Genomic DNA, 27,472 nt, shown 5'->3' with positions numbered 1-27,472 from the left:
GAATGGAAACTAGAGAGAATTTTGTATTAGTATATATATATTTTTAATTTCTATATAAATGAAGGGCTATTTATAGCCAAACTTAATATATTCAATCCAAGAGGTGGCAGATTTTGATTAGGCTAGATAAAGGGGTGCGCTATGCTCCATATATATTTAAACACATAGGCGACCATTATTCATTTTATAAAAGCCGCCCATGTGCTTTCTTTTCCAACACTCCCCCTTGGATGCCTATGTGAAGAAAAATTTTCTGGACACGCATTTGAGTGCTGCCTCATTAAAAACCTTACCAGGAAAAACCCAGTGGGATAAAAATCTTGGTTAAGGAAAAAAAAAGTACAACATGTATTCTTACTCCCCCTGATGAAGACCTCGATTCACCTTAGTCATTCTTCGCATTCCAATCTTATGTACCATATTCCCAAAGATTGAAGTTGGTAAAGATTTGGTGAATAAATCTGCAGGATTATCACAGGAACGGATCTGCTGCACATCAATATCACCATTCTTCTGAAGATCGTGCGTGAAGAATAACTTTGGTGAAATGTGTTTCATTCTATCTCCCTTTATAAAATCTCCTTTTAATTGAGCTATGCATGCTGCATTGTCTTCAACTATGATCGTGGATACATTGGTATCAAGCTTCAGGCCACATCTCTATTTGATGGAATGTACCACAGATCTCAGCTATATGCATTATCTACTTGCCTCATGGATAGCAATTATCTCAGCATGATTAGAAGAAGTAGCAACGATGCACTACTTTGTTGATCGCCATGATATTGCAGTATCACCGTATGTAAACACATAGCCTGTTTGAGACCGAGCTTTATGTGGGTCAGATAAATAACCTGCATTAGCATGACCGACAAGATTTGTACTAGTTTTGTTAGTATAAAACAGACCCATATTAATAGTTCCCTTTAGGTACCACAATATATGCTTAACTCCGTTCCAGTGTCTTCACGTAGGGGAAGAACTATACCTTGCTAGCAAATTAACAGAAAATGCTATATCCGGCCTTGTAGCATTAGCGAGGTACACAAGTGCACCAATAGTACTGAGATATGGTACTTCGGGATCAAGAATCTCTTCACCCTCTTCCAGAGATCGGAATGGATCTTTACTTACATCAAGTGATCGAACAACCATTGGAGTACTTAATGGATATGCTTTGTCCATGTAAAATCGTTTCAAAACCTTTTGGGTATAGGCAGCTTGGTGGATGAAGATTCTGTTTGCTAAATGTTCAATTTGCAGGCCAAGACAAAGTTTTGTCTTTCCAAGATCTTTCATTTCGAATTCTTTCTTTAGATATTCGATTGCCTTTTGGACCTCTTCTAGAGTCACAATAAGATTTATATCATCCACATAAACAACGAGTATAACAAACCCTAACGTTGTTTTCTTAATGAAAATACAAGGACAAATAACATCATTTTATGCATCCTTCATTTTTCAAGTACTCACTAAGGCGATTATACCATATGCGCCCTGATTGTTTTAGACCGTACAACAATCTTTGTAATCTGATTGAATATAATTTTTGACACTTTGAACTATATGCTTCAAAAATTTTAATCTTTCTGGGATTTTCATGTAAACATCATTATCAAGTAAACCATAAAGATAAGCTGTAACCACATCCATTAGATGGATTTTAAGATTTTTATGTACAACTAGACCGATGAGTTATCGAAATGTTATTGCATATAGATGAATATGTTTCTTCATAGTCAATACCGGGTCTTTGAGAGAATCCTTGTGCAACAAGGCGTGCCTTGTAACTTACAATTTCATTTTTCTCATTTCTTTTACGTACGAAGACCCATTTATGGACAACTGGTTTTACACCATTTGGGGTTTGGACTACAGGTCCAAAAACCTCCCGTCTAGCAAGTGAGTTCAATTCAAATTGAATCACCTCTTGCCATTTTGGCCAATCTTTTCTTTGTGACATTCTTCGACAGATAGAGGTTCAAGGTCCTCATTGTCTTGCATAATATTTAGTGCAACATTATATGCAAAAATATTATCCACCGTATTTTTCGATCGATCTAAATTTACCTCATCATTAGTTGAACTTATTAAAAGTTTCTCATTCACTTGAGTCTTGGGTTCACTGATTTCTTCAGGAATATCAGGATTAATCAGATTTGGAGTCTCTTCAGGAGAATCTTTTATAATACCATCTTTATCATTTTTTGTGCTTCTTTTTCTAGGATTCTTATCCTTTGAACCAAAGGCCTACCACGCTTCAGGCGTGTTTGGGATTCAGAAGCTATTACATTAGAAGATGGTTCTTTTGGAACTTCAATTCAAACAGGCACATTCGCTGCAGGGATATGTGGCTAGGTTATCCTTTTCAAATCAGTAAATGCATCTGACATTTGATTTGCTAATTTTTGTAAGTGAATGATCTTCTGGACCTCACTTTCACATATGGGGGTACGTGGATCAAAATGAGATAATGATGAAACTTTTCACGTAATTCCTCTTTTATGTTCACGCTTTTCTCCCCCTAATTGCGAGAAATTTGTTTCATCAAATCGACAATCTACAAATCAAGCAGTAAATAAATCTCCCGTCAATGGTTCAAGGTAGCGAATTATAGAGGGTGACTCAAACCACATATATATTCCTAACCTTCTCTGGGGGTCCATCTTAGTACATAAGGTGGTGTAATTGGCATATATGCAACACATTCAAAAATTCGTAGATGGAAAATATTTGGCTCATGATCCAAAACCAATTGTAACGCGAATTATTTATTATAATGAGTTGGCCTGAGACGAACAAGTGATGCTGCATGTAAGATAGCATGATCCCAAACAGTAGTAGACAATTTTGTTTTCATAAGCAATGGTCTTGCTATCAATTGTAGGCGCTTAATAAATGACTCAGCAAGGCCATTTTGAGTATGAACATGAGCTACTAGATGTTCAACTCGTATCTCAACTGACATACAATAATCATCAAAAGCTTGTGATGTAAATTCTCCAGCATTATTGAGGCGAATAACCTTAATAGGATAATCTGGAAATTGCGCCCTTAATCTTATTATTTGTGCCAATAATTTTGCAAATGCTAGGTTGTGAGATGATAAGAGGCACATATGCGACCATCTTGAAGAGACGTTTATTAGGACCATAAAATATCTAAATGTCCCACTAGGTGGGTGAATAGGTCCACATATATCCCCATGTATACTTTCTAGAAATTGAGGGGATTCGATGCTAACTTTTAGTGTTGATGGCCTAGTTATCAGTTTTCCTTGATAACAAGTAGCACAGGAAAATTCATCCAGTGTAAGAATCTTCAGGTTCTTTAATGGATGCCCTTTTGAATTTTTTATGATTCGTTTCATCATTATTGAGCCAGGATGGCCTATTCGATCATGCCAAAACACAAATATATTTATATCAGTAAACTTCTGGTTTACGATAGAGTGTACTTCAGTAAACTTTTGGTTTACGTTAGAGTGTACTTCAACTATACTAATTTTGGCATAGTATAAGCCTGAAGACAAAGCTAGTAATTTCTCCAACATTTATTTTTGTCTTGAGATGTTCTTGGTAATGCCAAGATATTTGACATTCATCTCATTTATTGTTTCAACATGATATCCATTTCGGTGGATATCTTTAAAACTCAATAAATTTCTTGGGAATTTAGAAGAGAACAATGCATCTTCTATAATTAATTTTGTCCCCTTAGTCAAAAATATAGTAGCTCTTCCGGAGCCTTCAATTAATTTTGCATTACTAGAAATTGTTGTAACACTTGCTCTTCTTCTAATTAAGTGGGAAAAATATTTTTCATCTTTAAAAATTGCATGCGTTGTCCCACTATCAATTACACAAATATCGTCACGATCGATTAGTGATTCAAATAAAATTTGAGGAGTATCCATATTCTTCAAAATAAAAATATAACCAAAATAAATATTATAATATTACTAGCATATTTATACAATCTATATTTATATACAAGATTAGAAAATGATAGAAAAGTAAACCAATATAACTTTAATAGAAAATTAACATAATTGGATTATATCATTATTATCACCTACAGGGTGATTTACATGTTCTTCAGGAACTACATAGAAATCTGATATTTCCAAGTCCATGGGCTCAATGTTATCTTCTAGGAGGAAGTTTGTTTCAACATCATTTTCTGGCTTTTTAAGGGACGCCGGATATAGTTTTACCAGATGCTTAGGCTTACGACAGGTACACGCCCAGTGTCCCTTTCCTCCACATCAATAACGTATATTTTCGGGGTTCATCCTTGGTTCTAGTTCAGGAGCTTTACCCCATTTTTTGCATTGTTGGTGCTGAGGGTTATTGCTTATTGCAAGACTATTACCCTGATTGAAATACCTTCCACGACCACGACCTCGACCTCGACCACGATTGGGGTCAGGACTTCTTTTACGCCAAGTTGGGCAAAAATTTGCAGCATTCACTTCTGGAAATGGAGCAGTACCAGGAGGCCGACTTTCATTATTTTTTATTAAAAGCTCATTATGTTGTTCAGCAACAAGAAGATGAGCAATTAATTCAGAATATTTTTTAAATCTCATTTCTCGATACTGCTGCTGCAGGAGCATACTCGAGGAGGGAAAAGTAGAGTATGTTTTCTCTAACATGGCGTGATCTGTGATACTTTTCCCGCATAAATCAAACTGCGATTTAATTTTAAACATCGCAGAATTATATTTAGTTACACTTTTAAAGTCCTGAAACCTCAAATAGGTCCATTCATTACGAGCTTGTGGAAGAATGACCAGCTTCAGGTGGTCGTATCTTTCTTTTAAATTATTCCACAATGTAAGCGGGTCTTTGATCGTAAGGTATTCCATTTTTAAACCTTCGTCAAGATGATGACGAAGAAATATCATGGCCTTGGCTTTATCTTATTTTGATGCCTTATTATTATTTTTGATGGTGTCTGTCAGACCCATAGCATTTAAATGTATTTCTGCGTCTAGTGCCCAAGACATATAAGATTTGCCAGATATATCTAGCGCACTAAATCCGCGTCTGGAAATATTAGACATTATTTAAGAAATTTAAATACTAACCTTTAATACCTGTTGAAAGAATTTGTGGAAACTCGTGCTGCTAACGTGTTATGAAATTATATAAAAGGAAGGAATGAAAACTAGGGAGAATTTTGTATTAGTATTTCTTGTTTTTTTTTTTAATTTCTATATAAATGAAGGGCTATTTATAGCCAAACTTAATCCTATTCAACCCAAGAGGTGACAAACTTTGATTGGGCTAGATAAAGGGGTGGGTCATGCTCCATATATATTTAAACACATAGGCAATCACTATTCATTTTATAAAAGTTGCCCATGTGCTTTCTTTTCCAACAGTTCTTTATTCTACCAAATATGTAAATTCTTCCTAGCTAGCTTTTCATGGTTGATGTTATTAACCATTCCCGGAGCTTGAAGGAAGCCCATGACTTGCAATTCTACTTCTGGTAATAAAATTACATGTTGTTAACCTACAAAAACTGATTATTTTTGGTACTTGTATGATCTCATGATCTAGAAAAGATTAGAAATTGGAGCTTTTGGAATGATTGGGCCAAAACTTATGGTAACTTGCAACAAATGTTTATGTCAGACCTTAATAATTTTTCACGCGAGTGGTGAATTGAGATGATAGTATATTCATTAATTATAGTTGAGAAAAGGGTCAAATATGCCCCTAAATTTTACGAAAATGTTCAGATACACTCTCTGTTAACAGTTTAGCTCATCAATGTTCTTGTCGTCCAAGTTTTGGTCCATATATATTCTTGTTGTCGTGTTTTGGGTCACATATACCCCCGTTGTCATGTTTTGTTCATATATACCCCTGTTGAGTTTTGAGTCATATATAACCCAGTTACCGTTAATTGTTTTGCTGAAATTTTTCAACTCCCTTTTCTTTGTTTTTTCCTTAAGAAATTATATATGTCACATTAGTTTTTTACTGCCACATTATATATAATTAAATTCTCCCTTTCTCCTACACATTAAACGACAGTCAAATACTCTAATCTACCTCACAATTTATTTAAATTTTCTCTAATTTGCCAAAATTCTTTTGTTATATTTTCATATTCTCGCGTAACCGTTCCTCTCATACATACATACATACATACATACATATATACATACATACATACATACATGCTTACTTACATGTATACATACATACATACATACATATGTATAAAAGATATCCTCTTAATTGACAACTTGCTTTTACTATCTCTATATGGACTGCTTCCTTTACACTTCTACATCCCAATTTCTCACTTGGGTTTTCCTTATTCTTCTTATTCTTGATGTTAGAATTGACGGTGGTGCGAAAGATAGAGTCAGTTGATATGATACTAAAATAATTTGCAGTTGGTAAGAAATTTAATTCTTGATTTTCATCGCAATTGTGCATTAATTTTTTATGGGGTATTCTTGACTTTTTTCATCCTTTTACTTGATGATTCTTGGGGTTATGCAAGAATAAGAAAAAAAACAAAATTTTTTTGGCAAATTAAAAAAAAATCTAAAGAGATTATGAGGTAGATGAGAGCATTTGACAAATAGTTTATATACAGAAAAAGGGGTGGGTTTAATTATATGTGATGTGACAATTAAAAAGTGATGTGGAAAATATGATTTCTAAAAAAAAAAAGGAAAAAAGGGGTTGGAAAGTTTTAGGAAAGCAATTAACGGCAATAGGGGTATATATGACTCAAAACTTGACAACAGGGGTGTATATATGGCCCAAGACTTTGACGGCAAGGACATTGGCGAGCTAAACATTTAACGGAGGGTATATCTGAACATTTTTCACAAAATTTAGAGGCATATTTGGCCCTTTTCCCATTATATTTTATTGATAATAAAGTATAATACATTTTAGGTATTCATTTGATTGGCGTAAATATTGAATGTGGTAAAGTTTTATTGTGACTTTTTTTTGGGATAATTGTGATATCCGAACTAGATTTCTTGCATCTTGATTAATTTCATAAGGTATTGCCACCTTCCACAACAAGAAGTTTATATCACATTAGAATCATAAAAAATCCCTCTCCCATACACCTTACAATCCCAAATCTTCAAGCTTCATAAATCAATGTATTAAGCAACTCTTAAATTCAGAAGCTTCACATATTAATTACATTTATGAGATAGGAGTGAGAGATCAATGGATTTTATATGAACTGTTAAAAATTAAAGTTGGATCATCCATGCGGATTAAGTTGGATCTGTATCCTATTAAATAAAGGAAAATTTGATAAGTACCAAATTTAAGCTGAATTTGATAGCAACTGTTTCATGATTACCTGAAATAACAACTTGTATTTTGTATTTTATAAAAGTATTGTTACTAAAATACATATACAATAAGATTCATTGCGCTTCTTTTACTCAAATCAATTGAGTTAAATAAGAAATAATTATCTCATGTATTTAAAACATAAAATTCCTTTTTAAAGTAGTAGATTACTTTTCCACAAATTACTCTTATTTAAATTAGTAGATTCCTTTCTAAATTAATTAGTTTTTTTTCTTTTTTTTTTATCATTTTATTTTTTTTACTTTGATTTTTTTCTTTTCTATTTATTTTCATTTTTTTCTTTATTTTTTTCTTATTTTTCCCTTTCTCATATTTTTTTTTCTTTTCTTATTTCCGTTTTCTTCTTTTTCTTTTTTTATGTTGGTGGCAATATGAATCTTATAAATCAAAGGATGAATATATGTAAATCTTGATGCACATAAAGCCTTTAATCTCATGCTTTCTTTCATATAACTTGCAACATAATATTATGCTTAAATCTCAATTGAAAATCTTTAATCAATATTCAAATCAAACTCATGATATACAAATCTTAATAGAGAATCTTCAAGTCAAAACATGAATAGATGAGAACAAGTATGCACTTTAATACTTAAATCACTTTATAAATCTATAAACTCAAAACAAGATAGTTTTGGTATGAACCCTAATTGAAAATCATATAATCTTAACTTTAAAACAAGTTTTGGACATAAGGATGAAAGAGTATCCCGATTTATAAACCCCACATACCTTAATTGAACGGATTCATGAAGAAATCTTGAAATTGAAGCTTGAATCCTTGTGTTCTTGAGAGAAAACTTAGATTATTATTCTTGGAAAAGGGGAGGGTTTTAACATGAGTTGATTTGAATAATATGAGCAGATAATGCCCTTTTGGGTGTTATAATTCGTGCCTTAGACGTTTAAGGTTGAGGGGAAAGGACCAAAGTTTCCCTTGACCCTTAAAAAGCTGAAATAGAGGGGGAATAAGATCCGTGTCGCATCCCCTATCACGTTGAGAGGGTAACGTGTCGTGCCCCCTTATCTCATTGCGGGATCGGCGTGCCATGGCCAAATCGCGAACCCTTGTTGCCTCTCACAAAAAGGCTACAACTTTTTGCTCGGGTATCATATTAAGGTAAAATTAGTATTTTTGGAAAGTTAATTCAATTATCTATCATTTGGTGAGTCTTCAGATAAAAAATTTCACGTATATCAAAAAAATATACATGTTTAAAGTTGACTCTTGTAGAATCGAATACAAAAATTAGGCCGAATCAAAGGTTTTTAGCTCAACTTTGCTCTAAGTGATTTGTATGAACATTTTTAACCTCAAAGCACTTTATACGCTAGGATAAAGGTAATGACATACGTATTCAAATGTAAATCATAATATTAGAGTTTACAAATATAGGAACGGCGGTTGAAAGTTTAGCTCGAAAATATGGGCGTTACATGTGAATACGACTCAAGGAATAAGTCGTATGATGCACAAAAACTTACAAAGATAGGATTTTATAGATAAACTTTTGATAGGTTTAGAACATAAAAAATCAGGGTATTACAAGGTACCTGAACCTTTCATAAGATTTTATGAAGTATTACGTTGTAGGCTCTTTAAGAGCACATTATCTTCTTATCATGATTCTTTTGATTGTAGAACCAATTGATCTACCATGCTTCATACGTGTAGTAGAGAGACATTCAATTGGAGCACTTACAACTAAATATAATATAAATTTTTGGGTCAGAAAATGCTCCTAGCATTTGAACTTGAATTATCTTTTGAATGAGAATCATATTGATGATAATTTCACAACATATTACTTAGCTATTTATTATCTTACCCTCATGTTAGGAAAACTAACATACATCTCAGTTTACTTTAGAGAATCCATCTTCGTGCATCATGGTATATCTATTTATCAAGTACCACACATCAAATTTCTAAATGAAATAATTGATTCATGACCTTGAACCAATTAAGAGGGAGGAATTGATCATAATATTTGGCCTGATGCAAACAAGTGTTATTGTATACAATTTATCATACTTCAGACTGACACATAAAGCTTTGTTCTCATAAGCAATGATTCAACTATTTATCGAAGGTATTTAACAACAACTTACCTAGCATTATCAAGATGAATTGCCTTCATTACACAATCTAAAAATTATACTCTTAACTCAATTTACATTAAGCAAACAACTTTATGAATGTCAAACTGCAGGTTGACAATAAACTCACACGTAATCTCATCTTATATTAATGCTTCATAATAGATCACATGACAGGTGAACGAACCCATATTCACATTTATACTTTTTGAAATTTAAGGGATTCAATACTAACATTAGTTAATCCATAACTTATTATGAGAACAAACAACATAGAGGATTCTGTAAGAATTTTCTAGTTCTTCATTATATGTCCAATACTCAATATGCACATCTTCGAAATGTCATAATTGTTTATGTCAACTTATGAACTTTTATACTAGTAAACTCCAAGTTTATCATGACATGTGCTTTTGCTTTAGTAAATTCCAAATTTACTATAACATGAATAGATTTCAAATTTACTACTTTAGAGGTAGATTTCAAAATAATTCTTCTCAATTACTTTGCCTCTTTCAGAGGTGAATTGTGATACTATCACAATCAAGTGCACATTTGTATTGATAAGCTTTACTAAATATTATTCCATTCACCTTAGAAAATGGATCTGTACTTATAGCAATCGAAATATCTTTCCCCGAAAATGGAATATAATTGTGCCTTAAGCCTATCAAATTTTGATAGCTTATAACCTCTTTCAAGATATTGCTACTATAAGGGTAAAATCAAGACATACATATAATGTAGAGAATTTTTCTCTTAACATACCTTTCAGAGTACATCATATATTGCTACCACATTCACTTCAAAAATGGAGAAAATTGTCATCTTTTAGGCTTATCATATATTACTACTACATTCACTTCATGAAATGGAACGAATTGCCATCTCTCAGACTTATCATATATTGCTACCACATTCATTTCATGGAATAGAGCATATTCAATGGACAAGTTTCATGACTTTTCAATAAATATACATTATTTTGTCTTAGCTATCATAATATCATCACTATGGTGCATTGAAATTCAACTCATTATTTTATCCATAAAAGACGTCTTAGGTATAAATCAATGAAATTTAAACCCAATATCTTGCCATCATGGTGCATTGAAACTCAACCAATATCTTAACCTTTTGGTGCGATAATATTTAAATCCACCGCCTTACCCACAACCAATGACATAATAGAATCAATTCTAACAACGTAAGTGTAATTTTAAGATGTTATACAAAGACTTTCCCGCCAAAAATTATTCCTGAAACTTAATCAGCATATTAGTAGCAAAATAAAAATAAATAAGGAATTAAAAAATAATTTTATTGGAGTTCCGTGAATACCAAGTAGTGCCTACAGGCTAAAACATCTTGGCAAAAAGTGATTCGATCTCTTGCTAAATTGATATAAGTGTACCTGACTGTATTAAATTGCTGCTCTTGATTCTGTGAGACATCTGGATGATACTGATTTAATTGCAAAGGATCTTCTAAAAGGAAAACAATGTTCCTTGGCTTGAAGTTATCTTTATCACCATTTTGATGGTGGTGTCCAAGGCTCACCAACGTGACTCGTGGTCCTAATGTGATTGCGCTTTTTTTTTTTTTGTTACAAATGAGGAGTACCAAAATTACTTTATTCATATATCTCAGCTGGTTAGAGCATCGTTTTGTTAACATGTTATAAAATATAAAGCAAAGAAGAAGAAGAACGGAGAAACAAGAGAGAGCGATTCTTAACTCTCCTACTGAGTGAATAACAATGACTGAAACCCCTTTATTTATTAAAAAAAAACTAACCTTGAGGTTTATATGATAAATACATTTATAACATATTAGCTGTTGTACGTTTGTAGTCAAGTTTCAAGATATTTACTAGTTAATAATTAATACAATCAGTTTAAGTAATTCTCTTTTTGGTAGTAAAATTTGTCAATAACCGAATTTTTTTTATATCTTCTCACCATCTTTTCTCTATTTGAAACTTTAATTTTGTTAGACTTCTTAAAATATTTTATGACGTAAATTTTAATCTTGAGAATTAGAGTAATTGATGTTCCCCATTACTTTGAACTTTGTCATCTACTTTTGATGAAGAGCATGTGTCCCATTAAATATCTGTTACTTGTATCTACTAGTTTTTATTTAGTGACACAAGCTGTAAGCTGTAGTTGTTCATTCAATTAGCAATTGGACATAGAAAGATGACTTACTGTGATCAAAGTTGCACGCACTTGCACTTACATCATCAAGGGTGGTCATGAATAGGGCCGGGCATATTTTGGTTTAAACTGAAAAAACCAAAAAATCGAATCGAAATTTAATTTTGGTTTGGTTTTTTAGTTTTTCGGATTGTTTTCGGTTTCAAATTTTAGAAATTTGGTTAAACGGTTTGATTTTTGGATTTACAAAAAAAGAATTCGGATAAACCAAAAAACCGAAATTATATAAATAATATATATATATATATATATATATATATATATATATATATAACTTAATATATATGTAAATATACTAAAAATATAATATCATCTTATATAACATATAAATATATAAATTATAATCATTTAGTAACCCTAAATCCTAATATACTGCTTTGCTTTAGACCCTAACATTAACGTGAAGGCTGCAGCAGCGCTCAACCATCCTCAGTTCGCCAATTCATTTGAAATTTCAACATCGCCAACAACAGTCGTTTGCTCAGTTCGTCACTGCCGTCGGCAGTCGCTGCCGAGTGCGGCCACTGCCGTCACACCAATGGCGATGACTCAGCGAGGTCGATATTTTAGGTTATTTCATGCATGTTGAATTTATTATATTTGAGAATGAAAAATAGGTTTGAAAAAAAGATTATTTTGCTAGAAAAATCACCAATTTTAAATGATCACTACTTTAATCTTTAAAATCGAAATAAAAATCCGAAATAACCGAACCGAATTTGTAAAAAACAAACCAAACCGAAATAATTTTAGTTTGGTTATGGTTTTCATTTTCATCAATCCGAAAATCAAAAAATCGAACCGATATTCAACAATCAAACCGAACAAACCGAATGCCCACCCCTAGTGATGAATCAGATTTTTTACCTTTTAAATATATATTTATATTAATTTTGGAATATCAATTTAGGTGCAAATATAATACTATTAGTCAATATATGGCAATTAATTGTTCCTTATATGGAAATAGATTGTGAAACAAATATTGACATTCATTTACTAATTGCGATGCTGATTTATAGCTTTTCTGATTAAACTTCTAAAATTATTTTTTTTTGAATTTCTTTTAACACTTTGAGTGAGAAGTCATTTGTGTTTGTTCAAAGAATGTAAAAAAAAATACTTTTGAGTAGCTTAAAAGAGTACTTAAAATACTTCAATAATAAAATAGAGAATTTGAAAAGGACTCAAAATACTCCTATAATAATATTTTCAACACTTACTCAATTATAAAAGAAAACGCTCCTAAAAAGGAGTATGAGTCTTTTCCTTATTAAATATCTTAAATGTTAATTAGAACATAAAATTAAGTTTTACATCAAAATAGATTTTCGAAGGTCTATTGAAAATATTTTTCTCTATCCTAAAATGGATAATGGTAGGGTATATATTCTATCCCGCAGATTATACATATGAAATTATATTGGCAAAAACAAAAAGGGCCTTATCTTTAATAGTAAAGCATTAGCCATTAAGTCTATCATAAGAGTGTTTTTTCTTTTTTTTTTGGCAAAATGAGAACTGCAGTAAGAATCTTTTTATTATAATATAGGATTTCTCTGTACTTTCTATAATAGGTTTTAATGCGGTGTTCACAATTAAAAGAGACCTATTATTGAAAAAGATGTTAGTTGTGAATTATTTTCTCCTAATGTAATTGATTTTACTTTTTATTTATTTTTATCTTAACTAGTGTATTTGTTATTTAGAAATGGACATGAATTATTTGTTGTCGATATTCGTTTGGTTAAATTTTCTTGCATCTTACTACTAATCAGAGACGTCTATACACTTTTTTTGCTAATAATTCAAAACTCACGTGCAATATGCGTAGTGGTGTACATAGGTTGGGTTAGTTCGGTTTTTATTAAAAAAAAATCAAACCAATCATGTCGGTTTTTTAAAATTATAAACCAAATCAAACCAACATAAAATTAGTTTTTTCGATTTAGGTTTTATTCGGTTCTTTCATTTTTTTCGGTTTTTTTTTTTTATAATCCTAAGTTTTTACAATTATATTGTGACCGAAGACTAGATCAAATATATTTTCACTCATGTGTTAATGAAAAACCACAATTATGAAAAAATGAGGAGCGAAAAACTCTTTTGAAACTAAAAAGTGAGATAAAGAGTGAAAAGTTTAGGTTGTAAGTTTATATTGGGTTTTGAATTATTTAATTAACAATTAATGGATAAATATTACAACTTAAAGGCCCAAATAGAAATATATATCTACATCTACTTTCAAATTATTGAAAATTACTAAAACTAGTCAAAAAAGTATTTAAAAAGCAGATTATAAATAATATTTTATGTATAAAAAAGTTTGAATATTATATGAATATATATATATATATATATATATATATATATATATATATATGTCAGTTTGACTCGGGTTTGGTTTGACTTTTTATAAAAAGTAGAGACCCAATAAAATATGTACACCTTGGAGGTACAGAGATATTAATAAAAACATGTTTTAGAGAAGGAATAGATACACCAATAGAATTATACCTAGCAGATGATAGAATTATAAAACCTATAGAAAAAAGTATTATAACTTCCATAAAAAGAAATTTAATATATCAAAAATTTAAATTTATAATAAGTGCGAATTATAAGTACTCATCCATAACTATATTCACTAGCATCTGCTTCTACTATATATATAAATTTTCTATTTTCGTCTGGAAATTGTAATTTGGAAATTCTTTACAAAGTGTTTTTATTTTCTGGACTTGTTTTTTATCTTCTTCGTTATAATTATATTCTAAATTCTTTTTTAATTTTTTCTGTAAAGGCTTTAGATTTTCTGCTAATTTTGGTATATATTCCCTTACTTGGTTTACTAATCTCAAAAATGATTGTAATTTCTTTTTTGTATTTAATTCTTCTTTTGAATTTATTATTTTTTGTACTATATGTTGTTGCATTTTTACTCCACTTTTATCTATATGTATTCCTAAAATTCTACTTCCGTAAATCCAAATATAGTATAAATCCAAATACATACTACTTCTGTTACTTTAAACAGCATAGGCTTTGATACCAAATTATAGGGGGGTGCGGATAACTTGTGTGATATATAATTAATTCTAGTCATAAAATATCTATCAAATATTTTTTTCAATATGATTTTTCTTATATCTACTATTTCTATATCCTTAAGTACATATAAAACGAGTATTTTAAATTTATTTACCATTTCGTCAGATAAATTAGTATTCATTTTTCATATGATGCTTTATCAAAATATTCCCTTCAATCATGCACATAACAAAATATGATCACTTTATATTGCTATATACTAGATTATTCTTAAATAACATATTCTTCGGTCACTATTAGCATGGTAATCTGGATACTTTTCCCTTAAACAGCGCCTCTACTTTGGTTACTCCCCTATCACGCCTTTCTTGCCTCACCGATTTCACCTTTAGGATGACATAATTCTTAGGGATTTTTCTCCTTTTTCACTTTGCTAATAAACTTGGAAGTAGAATAAACTATATGTGGATTAGTACTTGGAGGATGTACTGATCATATGGGGGTGAATGCATAAGTAAAATAATATCTCAATATCATCATAGTTTATAAAATCATGCATGCTAAATGTAAATGACTCACATAGCTTGAGTAATCTGAAAACTGAATCTCATAAACCAGGAATAGTAAAGCATATAGTATAAATCTCGTGAGTCATTATAGTTAGTTCTAAAATCTTTTCTGTTCTAAAATTTGTAGTCTGTAAGCTTTAAAACTTTTAGGAGAAATACTCTATCTTAAGGAGATAATTTTAAAAGGTCTTTCTTTACTAATAGGGAAAATAACTTATCTCAAGACTTTAAATCTATAAAACTATTTCAAGAGCTGGGGACTACTTTTGGGAGGTTCTTCTAACCGACAAGTACACCATGTGAGCATCCATGGTGTCCCACGAGTAGCCCTCATAAGGTTAGGGATATTCTACCCTTGCCATCGGAATAGAATAATCTATCTTACTGATCACTATCTCAGTCATCCACGTATAGTGGAAATCAATATCTCAACCTACGGTGTCACGTAGTTCTGGGGGTATGAAACCGTAGTAACGTACCTAACTCGGTGCTAAATACTACTCTCAATCTAATGCTTAAAATCTTAAGAAAATCTACCTTTAAAATAATCTCATGGTTTATAATGAAACCAAAAAAGGGTATGTAATCTCAATATGAATGTAATCTCAATATGAAAGTGGATTTCAATTCCATAAAGACCAAAAGGTCAAATCTTTTCTCAATAATCTTTCTCAATAATTATAGGGTGCTTACATCACAACAATTCTAAAAAATAACAATCCAAATAGGACTAAATGACCCATGTATTGATATCATGATAAAACATTAAAAAATGCATGCTTGATAACATAATCATTCGTAAATCATATTAAAATCTGAAAATTTCAGCAATGCTCATGAAAATATAAACAAACTCATGAAATTTATCTTCAACATCTCTCAAAAACTCATAATCTTGTAAATAGTGATAATGGGTATGAATCCCAATTTAGAACTCATATATAAATATTTAAAATCATAGAAAAACATCCAACTCAATATGCTTCTTGAAAATACTTCAACACCATCAAAATAATAAGATCAAGAATCTCAATATCATACTTAAACTCACTTTTGAATATCTGGAAAATTGCGTTACACACATAAATACATGAAAATAGTCATGCAATTCAATATTCAATCACTTGTAAACTCATAATCTTCAAATAATATAAATTGGGTAAAAATCCTAACTTTAATTTCATGGAAAATCACCTAAAATTTAGTATTTTATAATTTAAAACATGTTTTGGGAACAAAGACGAAAGGATCATCCTTGTTGAAACCCCACATACCTTAATTGACAAAGTTAGATGAGAAAGCTTGAATCTTGGATTCCTATGATGCTTTTAATGTTAAAAGCTTGAACTTTTGTATCTTCAATGGTGTTCTTAAAGGTAGACACTTGAAGCTCTTGGTCTGGGGATCTTGAATCTTGAATCAATTTGAAAAAACCATGGTGGAAATCTTGATTTTCTTTAATAGTGGGTTGAAATCCTAAGGTGTGTTCTTGAGAGAATTTGAGAGAATGAGGGTATAATTTGGTATTTAAGTGCTGAATATCGTGTTATTGGGGCTATTTAAGGGTACAAAATGACCCAAGTACCCCTCATGGATGCGGATCTTAACTGCAGGAAATAACACTGGCGGGAATAGGCAGGACGCCTCCTCGGTTATCACCCTGGCTTTCTGCCTCTCACAAAAATGGCCATAACTTTCTCTCAGGTATTGAATTTTTGCAAAATTGTTATCGTTGGAAAACTAATTCAATTATCTATAATTTGGTGGATATTAAAGAAAGATACTCTTCTGAGTATTTATTTAGAGATGCATATGGGGATATGAAGATAGACTTAAATGTCGTGTTCGTATATATACTGAGGGATGCATTGAGCATTAGTGAATGACTAGTACTCAGTGAATTGTACTTGTTAGAGTAGTAATGAGAATAATTCTTGAGATAAGAAGCTATGAAAAATATAGATGTGTGTGAATTCATGATTTAGACTGGTATTGTGTTATGGTGTTATGTGTGATACCTTGTGATTTTGAGTTACACTTGATCATGAAGAAAGAGTTTAGTTCAGTTAAACTAGATGGATTTGTCAATACTTTGTGTGAATTGTAAGCCAAGTCAGTGAGTATGGTGTTTAATGGGAAAGTTTAGTTGAATGAGTATTTTAGAAGTGTGGCTAAGTTTTAAAGTAAGAAGTTGTGTTGCTTGAGGTCTAGTACTTCTATCCCGACTTATGATTTATAGGTCTATATTCCATGCTATAGCGTTATGGCAATGTTGTAGTCTGTTATTTAGATGTCTTGTTTAGATCATGCCCCGAGTCCCTTACTCCCTTATAGCATTATAAATTTCTTAAAAAAGTGATGAAGAAATACTATATTTGGGTGAGAGCATTCAGCATGATTCAGTCCGTGCATCCAAAAATCTAGTTTAACAGTCAGACTGACAAATCTCTATAGTTTTTACATCTTCCAATTTAGTCTGGTCTCACTACTGAAAATTTCGTGAGTATGACCATTTTAAGATATATTTTGTTCACATCCAAGTAGATTGAAAAATCTAGCTCAGTACATGCATAATGCATCAGTTTCAGACTTAGATAGTAGGTCATGGTTCAGTCCATAAATATCCTGTATATCATTTCAGTATTTTCCTAGTATTTTCATCCTAATTAGTATTATTCAGGGATGAACGATTCCAAGAGGGGGATATTGTAATACCCCGAGTTTTCATGTTATAAAAACTCTCATCTTTTCTCATGAGATCAGATCTAGTGTAAAGAAATGGTTACTCATAAGTTGACTCTCTCGTTCCTATCTTAGCCATATAGCTATGTTCATAAGAAGTCATACACTTGCAGATCAGTTCAGTAGCTCATTATATTTAAGATTCAACTACTAATTTATTTTAGTTGTGCATGATAACTTATAGCCTCAGATTCCTCAGCATTTTTAGCTTAATTATCCACATTCGAGGAAGAATGTTCCCAAGGGGGAGATAATGTAATACCTCGTATTTTAGTGATAGAATTCTAACCGTTGTTCCTACGCATCTAAGCTCTAATCCAAGTGATTCCTATGAGAATATAAGTTTCATTATCCTTATCTTCATGTTTGATTTACTTTTAAGATGAAAAATTCCATGTATATAACAAGTTATACACGTTTAAAGTAGGCCCTTGTAGAATCGACTATCAACTTTTGGGCGAATCAAAGGATCTTAGCTCAACTTGGCTCTAAATACTTTCTAAAACATTTTTCACCTCAAAAGCAAATCAAACATGAGGATAAGGATAATTAAACTTATATTCTCATGGGAGTCACTTGGACTAGAGCTTAGACGCGTAGGAACGACGGTTAGAATTTTAGGGTGAAAATACGGGGCATTACGTTATCTCCCCCTTGGGAACATTCGTCCTCGAATGTAGCTAATTAAGCTAAAAACGCTGAGGAATCTGAGGCTATAAGATATCATGCATAACTAAAATAAATTAGTAGCTTAATCTTGAATATAATAAGCTACTGAACTGATATACAAGTGCATGAATTCTCATGAACATAGCTATATGTCTAAGATAGGAACGAGAGAGTCAGCTTATGAGTGACCATTTCTTTACGTTGTATCTGATCTCATGAGAAAATATGAGAGGTTTTATAACATGAAAACTTGGGGTATTACAATATCCCTCTCTTTGGATTGTTCATCCCCAAATGATACTGATTAGGCTGACAATACTAGGAAAAGACTGAAATGATATACAAGATATTTACGGACTGAACCATGACTTGATATTTGAGTCTGAAACTGATGCATGATACATGTACTGAGATAGATTTCACAATCTGCTTGGATGTGAACAAACTATCTTTAAAATGGTAATACTCACGAAAGTTTTAGTAGTGAGACCAGACTAAATCGGAGATGTAAAAACTATAGAGATTTGTCAGTTTGACTGTTAAACTGGATTTCTGGATGCACGGACTGAATCATGCTGAATGCTCTCACCCAAATAGGGTATTTCTTTATCACTTTTATAAGAAATTTCTAATTCTATAAGGGAGTAAGGGACTCAGGGCATGATCTGAACAAGACATTTGAATAACAGAATACAACATTGCCATAACGCTATAGCATGTAACCTAGACTTATTAATCATAAGTCAGGATAGAAACACTAGGCCTCAAGCAACGCAAATTCTTACATTAAAACTTAGCCACACTTCTAAAATACTCATTCAACTAAACTTTCCCCTTAAACACCATAATCATTGACTCAGCTTACAATTCTCACAAAGTATCGACAAATCCATCTACCATAGTCTAACTGAATTAAACTCTTTCATCATGATCAAGCCTAACTCGAAATCACAAGGTATCACACATAACACCATAACACAGTACCAGTTTGAATCATGAATTCGCACACATCTATATTTTTCACAACTTCTTATCTTATGAATAGTTCTTATTACTACTCCAACAACTATAATCCACCGAGTATTAGACATTCACTAACTCTTAATGCATCCCACCGTATGTATACAAACATGACATTCAAGCCTATCTTCATAGCCCCACATGCACCTCTAAATAAATGCTCATAAGAGAATCTTTCTGTTATTCTCTAATACTTTTATAAATAACAACTTCCATGCACTATTCTTTAAAAGACACATATGATATTTTCAACTAACTAAGTGATACATGAAACTTTACCGCAATATTACTTCTAACTCATAGAATTATATAAGATAAACATATGACAATCTTTCCCGAACATAACACATAAAACATCAACCAACCATGGCTGTATCAAAGACTTGGCCTCAATCTTGCTTCATATCTACTGCCTTAGCTAAAATAAGCATACAACCATCTTCCATCAATAATAAATGTTTACTCTCTCCTATCTAGACAACTGTTCATCAACACTATCCTGATGTTCTATAACATTTTGGAATCACTAATAAAATATGGAAGTATGACTTGATTACTCAATCTATCATCTCACCCTTAGCTTTAAGCCACTATTCTAAGTTTGTGAACTACTGAATAAAATTTGATCTAAACTAAAATCACTTTACTATAGAGTCTAGAATATAATCAATACACAAAAAACTAAAATTTCCCTTAAGGACGGTACCTTCATGAATAACACACAATACTAATATCTCCTTCTAAGATTCAACTCTTAAACTTCTGTAGCCCTATAAGTCATCATATAACTGTAACACCCCAATTTTCTGAACCAGAATGCTACACGGTACTTATGACCCCGAAGGACCACAAGCTAACCCATGACTGATATATGTACCTGTACACTGTAATATATAATGTAATAATGCTGAAAACATAAACATGTAGGCCATAAGGTTCAACTGAATAAAGAATCTGTCAAAAACATAATATCCACATGGGTGAAAGATACCTAAAACAACTAAAAACTAAATCAAATCTAAACTAAATTTGAAAGCCTCTAAATACTATCTGAATAAGGAGTTGAAGGAACATGTCTCCAACTAACTCCGTCTAGCAAAACTGAACTGAAATAATAAATGAAATGAATAATATCGCCCTCGAATGGATGAGGACTCACATCAACTTTGCGACTGGAATGCTACTGCTGATCTAGAACTCGTGTCTCTGAACCTATGGTGTAACATGAAAAGAAAGCATGATAGCGTAAATGCGTCAGTGTAACTGGAGTACTGAGTATACGAGTGAGTTAGGCTAAATGCAAAGGGTTTACATGCATGAACAATGCTAACTGACTGACTGATATGAACGTAAGAGTAAAAACATACATACATAGTAACTGAGATCGTGATTATGTAGTATCTAGATCTGTATCCTAATACATAGTTTACAGATAACTGACATGACTGAAACTTGTAGTTCTGATAACATGGGTGACTGTGTCTGACAATCCTAAATCTGATGGAACTATCTGAGTTCTGTATTATAACTGAATTTGACTGCATTTGACAGTCCTGGTTACTGATATCTGAAGAACTATCTGAGTCTTTTTACTAAGACTGATATTAAAACTATGGGAGGTAGTTGTTTAATCGACATACCCCACATGTGCCATTATGGCTAAGTTGGGGTCCAATCTCTACCCTGACTGGAAGAGAGTCAATACCGTGCCACTAGTAAAGACAACTGTGGGTAACCCTCATCTGACAGTGTTCTCTAAGGAGAACAATGGGGCCCTCATCTGACAGTGCTAAGCCACCTTATCAACACTCATCTAACAGTGTTGATGTCTCAACCTATGCTGGCTACATAGTTTTGGAATGCAAGGATGACTGCTAAGAATCATATGCTCATCTGGCAGTGTGTGTTCCCATCCTTTGGTTCACTCGGTGCTAACTTCTACTCCCATCTGAAGAGACTAAACATGATTTAACTCACTGTACGTGAACTAAACTTATTGTATTCTATTGATTGATGAAATACTACTGAGGTATGATAACTGACTGAGATCAGAGGTTTCCTGAGTCACATGATTAACTAAATTCTACTTAATCATGGCTTGATTTTGGATATCGTGAAACATGACATATCTCTAGGCACAAAGCTATATTTTTTAGGTACGAATACCCCCGGTACTTGATATAAGGAAACTGACACATATGGCATGACTTGATCACAAGATTGGAGTCCACAATTCATAATATCATAGGTAGGGGATAATGTACCACATGTAGTTTTCAACATCTTGTGCATGGTAGGGAGTGCATGGAATATATATCATGTACTTATTGTATCACTCAGTTATCATAAATGCTTCATACCACAACAATAGCAACAAAACAATGGCATAGAACTTATAGTGAATTATACAGTTAACATAGACTTGTCATGTAGATAATATGGAACCATGTAAACATGAAATTTCTAGCATTCTAAGCATTTTATCAAACACCTTGCATGCACTCTTTACGGCATAGGTGTGTTTATGAATTTCACCATATTAAACTACCCAAATTCATAGGTTCCAACTACATGATCATAACCTTCATGAAAATTCATCAAATTACTACTCTATAGCACAAACAACAACCACCAATATGAACACAATCATATCACTACAAAACATTTATGATTTAGTATTTAAAGATTGATTCTTGAACTCCATGGATGGAAGGAATCCGTGGATGAACTCTACGAATACCTTAGATTAAGAATTCATGAAATTTACGGTTGAATTTGCTTGGAACTTGAAATCCCCAATTGAACCCTAGACTTGTTCTTGGTTGTTCTTGAGAGAAAATCTACAAAAGCACTATATTTTGGTGTTTTGGAGCTCAATTCCTGTTTAACAAGTTTATATATAGGTGGAGAATGACCTAAAAGCCCTTAAAGACACGAAGGTGGAGTGCTAAAAAACTGGACACCCACCGGACTAGCCAAGTGGTGCCTGCTAAGTCCGCCAGCCTAGCCCAGGCGACTCCCACCTTAGAGCGGTGCTCTTGCCTGGGCGACGCGGGCTTATTGCGCATAGCTACTATTTTGCATATCCAAACTCGCCCTTACGCTATTCTAAAAATTCCAAAACTTACTCTGGATGTACTACGACCTTGCCCCATCACAACTCAACTTGAAAATCTAAAAACGAAGGTTAGAAAGGTCATCAAATAAATCCCCGAAGTTTGGAGGTCTAAAATGCGACTAAGTGTTGAACTTTATCAAAATTTGTCTAAGTCTTGAGGCTTGTGGAGCCAAATGAGCTGAATTCTAGACTTAACATTTATGGGGTCTTACAATATCTTCCCCTTGGGAACATTCGTCCTCGAATGAGATATTAACTGAGAGGGGATAAAAGACAAGCTAAACATGAATTGAACACGAATGACTGAAATCTGATCTCATGACTGACATAATAAATATATTGAACTCATGATTATCTGATGCATGGATAACTGATACATGAATGCATAACTGGGTAATCTGATAAACTGAGTTTCTCAGGATGAGAATATATAATTGATGCATGATCTTATAACTGAACTGATACATGAATGCATGACTGAGTATGCAATGGTAATAAATACAAAGTTTATGATGGGAACATAAACATAAAACTGAATAAGCTTAAGGAGAACTGTTACCTTGAGCTTGATCTGAATTGATGGAGAAGAGGTGAGGATACTTGGTATGCATATCTGCTTCTGCTTCCTAAGTAGCTCCCTCATGAGACTGATTTCACTAAAGAACCTTGACTAGAGGGACTTTTTTATTCCTTAATACGAGTCTGGTAGTCTAAGATTTCAACTGGAATCTCTTCATAAGAGAGGCTGTTCTGAATGTCAATGCTCTGAATAGAGACTACAATTGCTAGGTCACCTATGCACTTCTTGAGCAAAGAGACATGGAAGACTGGATGAACTGAGGCTAAATCTGAAGACAATTCAAGCTCATAAGCTACCTTGCTAAAGCGACTGAGAATTCTGAAGGAACCGACATATCGGGGACTGAGTTTCCCTTTCTTGCAAAACCTCTTCACTCCCTTCATAGGAGAGATCTTGATATAGATATAATCATTGACCTCGAACTCAAGATTCTTTCTACGAATATCTGCATAAGACTTCTGTCGGCTCTGAGCAGCCCGGAGTCTCTCTCTGATCAGCTGAACTTTATCTAAGGCGTTGAATACCAAGTCAGGACCTATAACTGAGGCCTCACTAACTTTAAACCAACCGATTGGAGATCTATATCTCCAACCATAGAGATCTTTGAACAGAGCCATCTTAATACTGGAATGATAGCTATTATTGTATGCAAACTCACTCAAAGGAAAGTGGTTATCCCAACTTCCCTTGAAATCAACTGCACACGCCCTTAGCATATCTTCAAGAGTCTGAATATCCTTTCTACTAAACCATTTGTTTGAGGATGAAATACTGTATTGAGATGGACGTGGGTACCAAAAACCTTTTGGGATGCTTTCCAGAAGTAAGAGGTGAACTAGGTACCTCTATCTGAGATGATAGATAATGGGACACCGTGTAACTCCCTGATATAGAGTTTGGCATAATCCTTGGCTGAAAAAAAGTACGAACTGGAAGGAAATAAGCTGACTTGGTCAATCTATCTACAATGACCCAAACTAAATCATGCTGATGATGAGTGCGAGGTAAACCCATCACAAAATCCATGTTCACTTTTTCCCACTTCTAAGTAGGAATGGTGAACTACTGCATGGAACCACTAGGCTTCTGATACTCTATCTTAACCTACTGATATGTAGAGCACTTAGCTACAAATTCTATAATATCTCTCTTCATCCCACTCCACTAATAGATCTCCCACAAGTCGCGGTTCATCTTAATGGTCCTTGGATGATTACAATATCTTGCACCATGCTTTTCTACAAGAATTCGCTACCTCAAGTCATCTACACCTGGAACACATAGACGACCCTGACAACGAAGAACACCATTTCCCCCTTGGGAGAAAACCTCTACTATCTGATTTTGAACGGACTCTTTCAGCTTGACAAGGCTAGGATCCCTGTCTTGCTTTTATTTCACCTCGAAAACTAGAGATGACTCTGAACTACTCTGAACACATACACCACCCTCTGAAGAGTCAACTAAGCAAACGCCTAGTCTGGAAAGATGATGGATTTCCTGAGTTATCTTCTTCTTGCTATCCTCAACATGAGAAACACTACCCATGGAGAGTCTACTGAAAGCTTTGGCCACAACATTGGCCTTGCTCGGATGGCAAAGAAAAATCATGTCATAATATTTTAAAAGCTCTAACCACCTTCTCTGACGAAGATTGAGATCTTTTTAGGAAAAGACATACGGAAGACTTTAATGATCTGTGAAAACATCTACATGAACTCCGTATAGATAATGCCTCTAAATCTTTAAGGCAAATACTATGGCTGCTAACTCAAGATCAAGAGTAAGATAATTCTTCTCATGGGGCTTTACCTGTTTGGAGGCATAGGCTATGACCTTACCATGCTGCATGAGGACACAGCCTAAACCCACTCTGGATACATCACAATAGACTATGAAATTGTCTGAACCATCAGAAAGGGATAGAACTGGACCTGAAGAGAGTTGAGTCTTCAATTCCTGAAAACTTTTCTCGCATGAATTTGACCACTGAAACTTGACCATCTTCTGAGTCAATCTGGACATGGGAGATGCAATAGAAGAAAATCCCTCGAGAAACCATTTGTAATATCTAGCCAAACCCAAGAAACTCCTAATATCTGATGGAGAGACAGGGCGAGGCCAGTTTCTTACTGCTTTGGTTTTCTAAGAATTTACTCTAATGCCATCACCAGAAATAATATGGCCAAGGAATGATACTGATCTTAGCCAGAATTCACACTTACTGAACTTAGTGAACAACTGATGATCCCTGCGAGTCTAAAGAACAATTCTTAGATGGTCTGAATGATCACGCTCTGTGCGAGAATAGACCAGAATATCATCTATGAAAACTATGACGAACATATCCAAGTACTGCTTGAACACCCGGTTCATCAAATCCATGACAGCTACAGGGGCATTGGTAAGACCAAAGAACATGACTAGAAATTCAAAGTGACCATACTGAGTATGGAAAGCTGTCTTCGGGATGTCACATTCTCAAACTTTGAGCTGATGGTAGCCTGATCTGAGGTCTATCTTAGAGAAATAGCTGGCACCCTGAAGTTGGTCGAACAAGTCATCTATTCTATAAAGTGGATACCTGTTCTTGACCATGACTTTGTTGAGTTGATGGTAATCAATACACATTCTGAGAGAATTATTTTTCTTGCGCACGAATAGGATTGGTGCACCTCATGGGGACCCACTGGGCCTGATAAATCCTTTATCTAAGAGATCATTCAACTGATCTTTCAGTTCCTTGAGTTTTCTTGGTGCCATTTTGTATGGCAAAATAGAAATAGGTTGAGTATCTAGGAGAAGATCAATACCGAAGTCTATTTCCCTATCGGGAGGAATGCCTGGAAGATCTTTAGAAAAGACATCTGCATATTCATTAACCACTGGGACTGATTCAAGACTGGGATATTTGGAACAGGAATCTTTAACATGCATGAGATGATACACACACCCATTAGAAATTATTTTCCTTGCACGAAGGTAGGAAATAAGCTGACCCCTGAACGGTGAAGTACTACCCTCCCACTCTAGGATGGACTCATTTAGGAACTGAAATTGAACTATCCTGTTCTACAGTCGACTGTGGAATACTAGGAATAAAGCCAATCCATGTCGAGAATGAGATCAAAATAGTCATCTCTAACTCGGCTAAATCTGCTGATGTGGATTTCTGAAGTATCATAATTGAGAAGTTCCTGTATACCCGCTAAGCTATGATGGTTTTAACCACTGGGGTAGAGACTCAAAAGGGCTCTGCTAAAATTTTGGGATTGATTCCGAAATCACTTGCTATGTATGGAGTAACAAAAGACAAGGATGCACCTGGATCTAGCAAAGCATAAACATGAACATGACTGCTACATAGTTCTGGAACGCAAGGATGACTGCTAAGAATCATACCCTCATCTGGCAGTGTGTGTTCCCATCCTTGGGTTCACTCGGTGCTAACTTCTACTCCTATCTGAAGAGACTGAACATGATTTAACTCACTGTACGTGAACTGAACTTATTGAATTCCATTGACTGATGGAATACTACCGAGGTATGATAACTGACTGAGATTATGAGGTTTCCTGAGTCACATGATTGACTAAATTCTACTTAATCATGGCTTGATTTCGGATATCGTGAAACATGACATGTCTCTAGGCACACAACTATATTTTTTGAGTACGAATACCCCTAAGACTTGATAGAAGGAAACTGACACACATGACATGACTTGATCACAAGATTGGAGTCCACAATTCATAATATCATAAGTAGGAGATAATGTACCACATGTAGTTTTCAAGATCTTATGCATGGTAGGGAGTGCATGGAATATATATCATGTACTTATTGTATCACTCAGTTATCATAAATGCTTCATACCATAACAATAGCAACAAAACAATGGCGTGGAACTCATAGTGAATTATATAGTTAACATGGACTTGTCATGTAGATAATATGGAACCATTTAAACATGAAATTTCTAGCATTCTAAGCATTTTATCAAACACCTTGCATGCACTCTTTACGACATA

At 33.4% G+C, this 27,472-nt stretch overlaps 2 protein-coding genes across 2 annotated transcripts; both read right to left on the bottom strand.

Annotated features, from left to right (window-relative positions):
- Positions 1–966: 966 nt before the first annotated feature.
- Positions 967–3,118, bottom strand: LOC124896826. Its single transcript, XM_047408667.1, has 4 exons — positions 2,971–3,118; positions 2,801–2,874; positions 2,071–2,250; positions 967–1,410 (listed from the first exon to the last, which is right to left on the bottom strand). Exons 1-4 carry the CDS (start codon positions 3,116–3,118, stop codon positions 967–969), a joined length of 846 nt encoding a protein of 281 aa, XP_047264623.1.
- Positions 3,119–4,141: 1,023 nt separating this feature from the next.
- On the bottom strand, positions 4,142–5,428 carry LOC107855952. Its single transcript, XM_016700950.2, has one exon. The coding sequence runs from the start codon at positions 4,907–4,909 to the stop codon at positions 4,268–4,270; it is 642 nt and encodes a 213-aa protein (XP_016556436.2). The 5' UTR covers positions 4,910–5,428; the 3' UTR covers positions 4,142–4,267.
- Positions 5,429–27,472: the final 22,044 nt, after the last annotated feature.

This window comes from Capsicum annuum, chromosome 3 (assembly GCF_002878395.1).
Source record: "Capsicum annuum cultivar UCD-10X-F1 chromosome 3, UCD10Xv1.1, whole genome shotgun sequence".
Classification (NCBI taxonomy): Eukaryota; Viridiplantae; Streptophyta; class Magnoliopsida; order Solanales; family Solanaceae; genus Capsicum; species Capsicum annuum.
The sequence above is the reverse complement of the archived record's forward strand: the minus strand, read 5'-3'. Positions and strand labels throughout refer to the sequence as shown.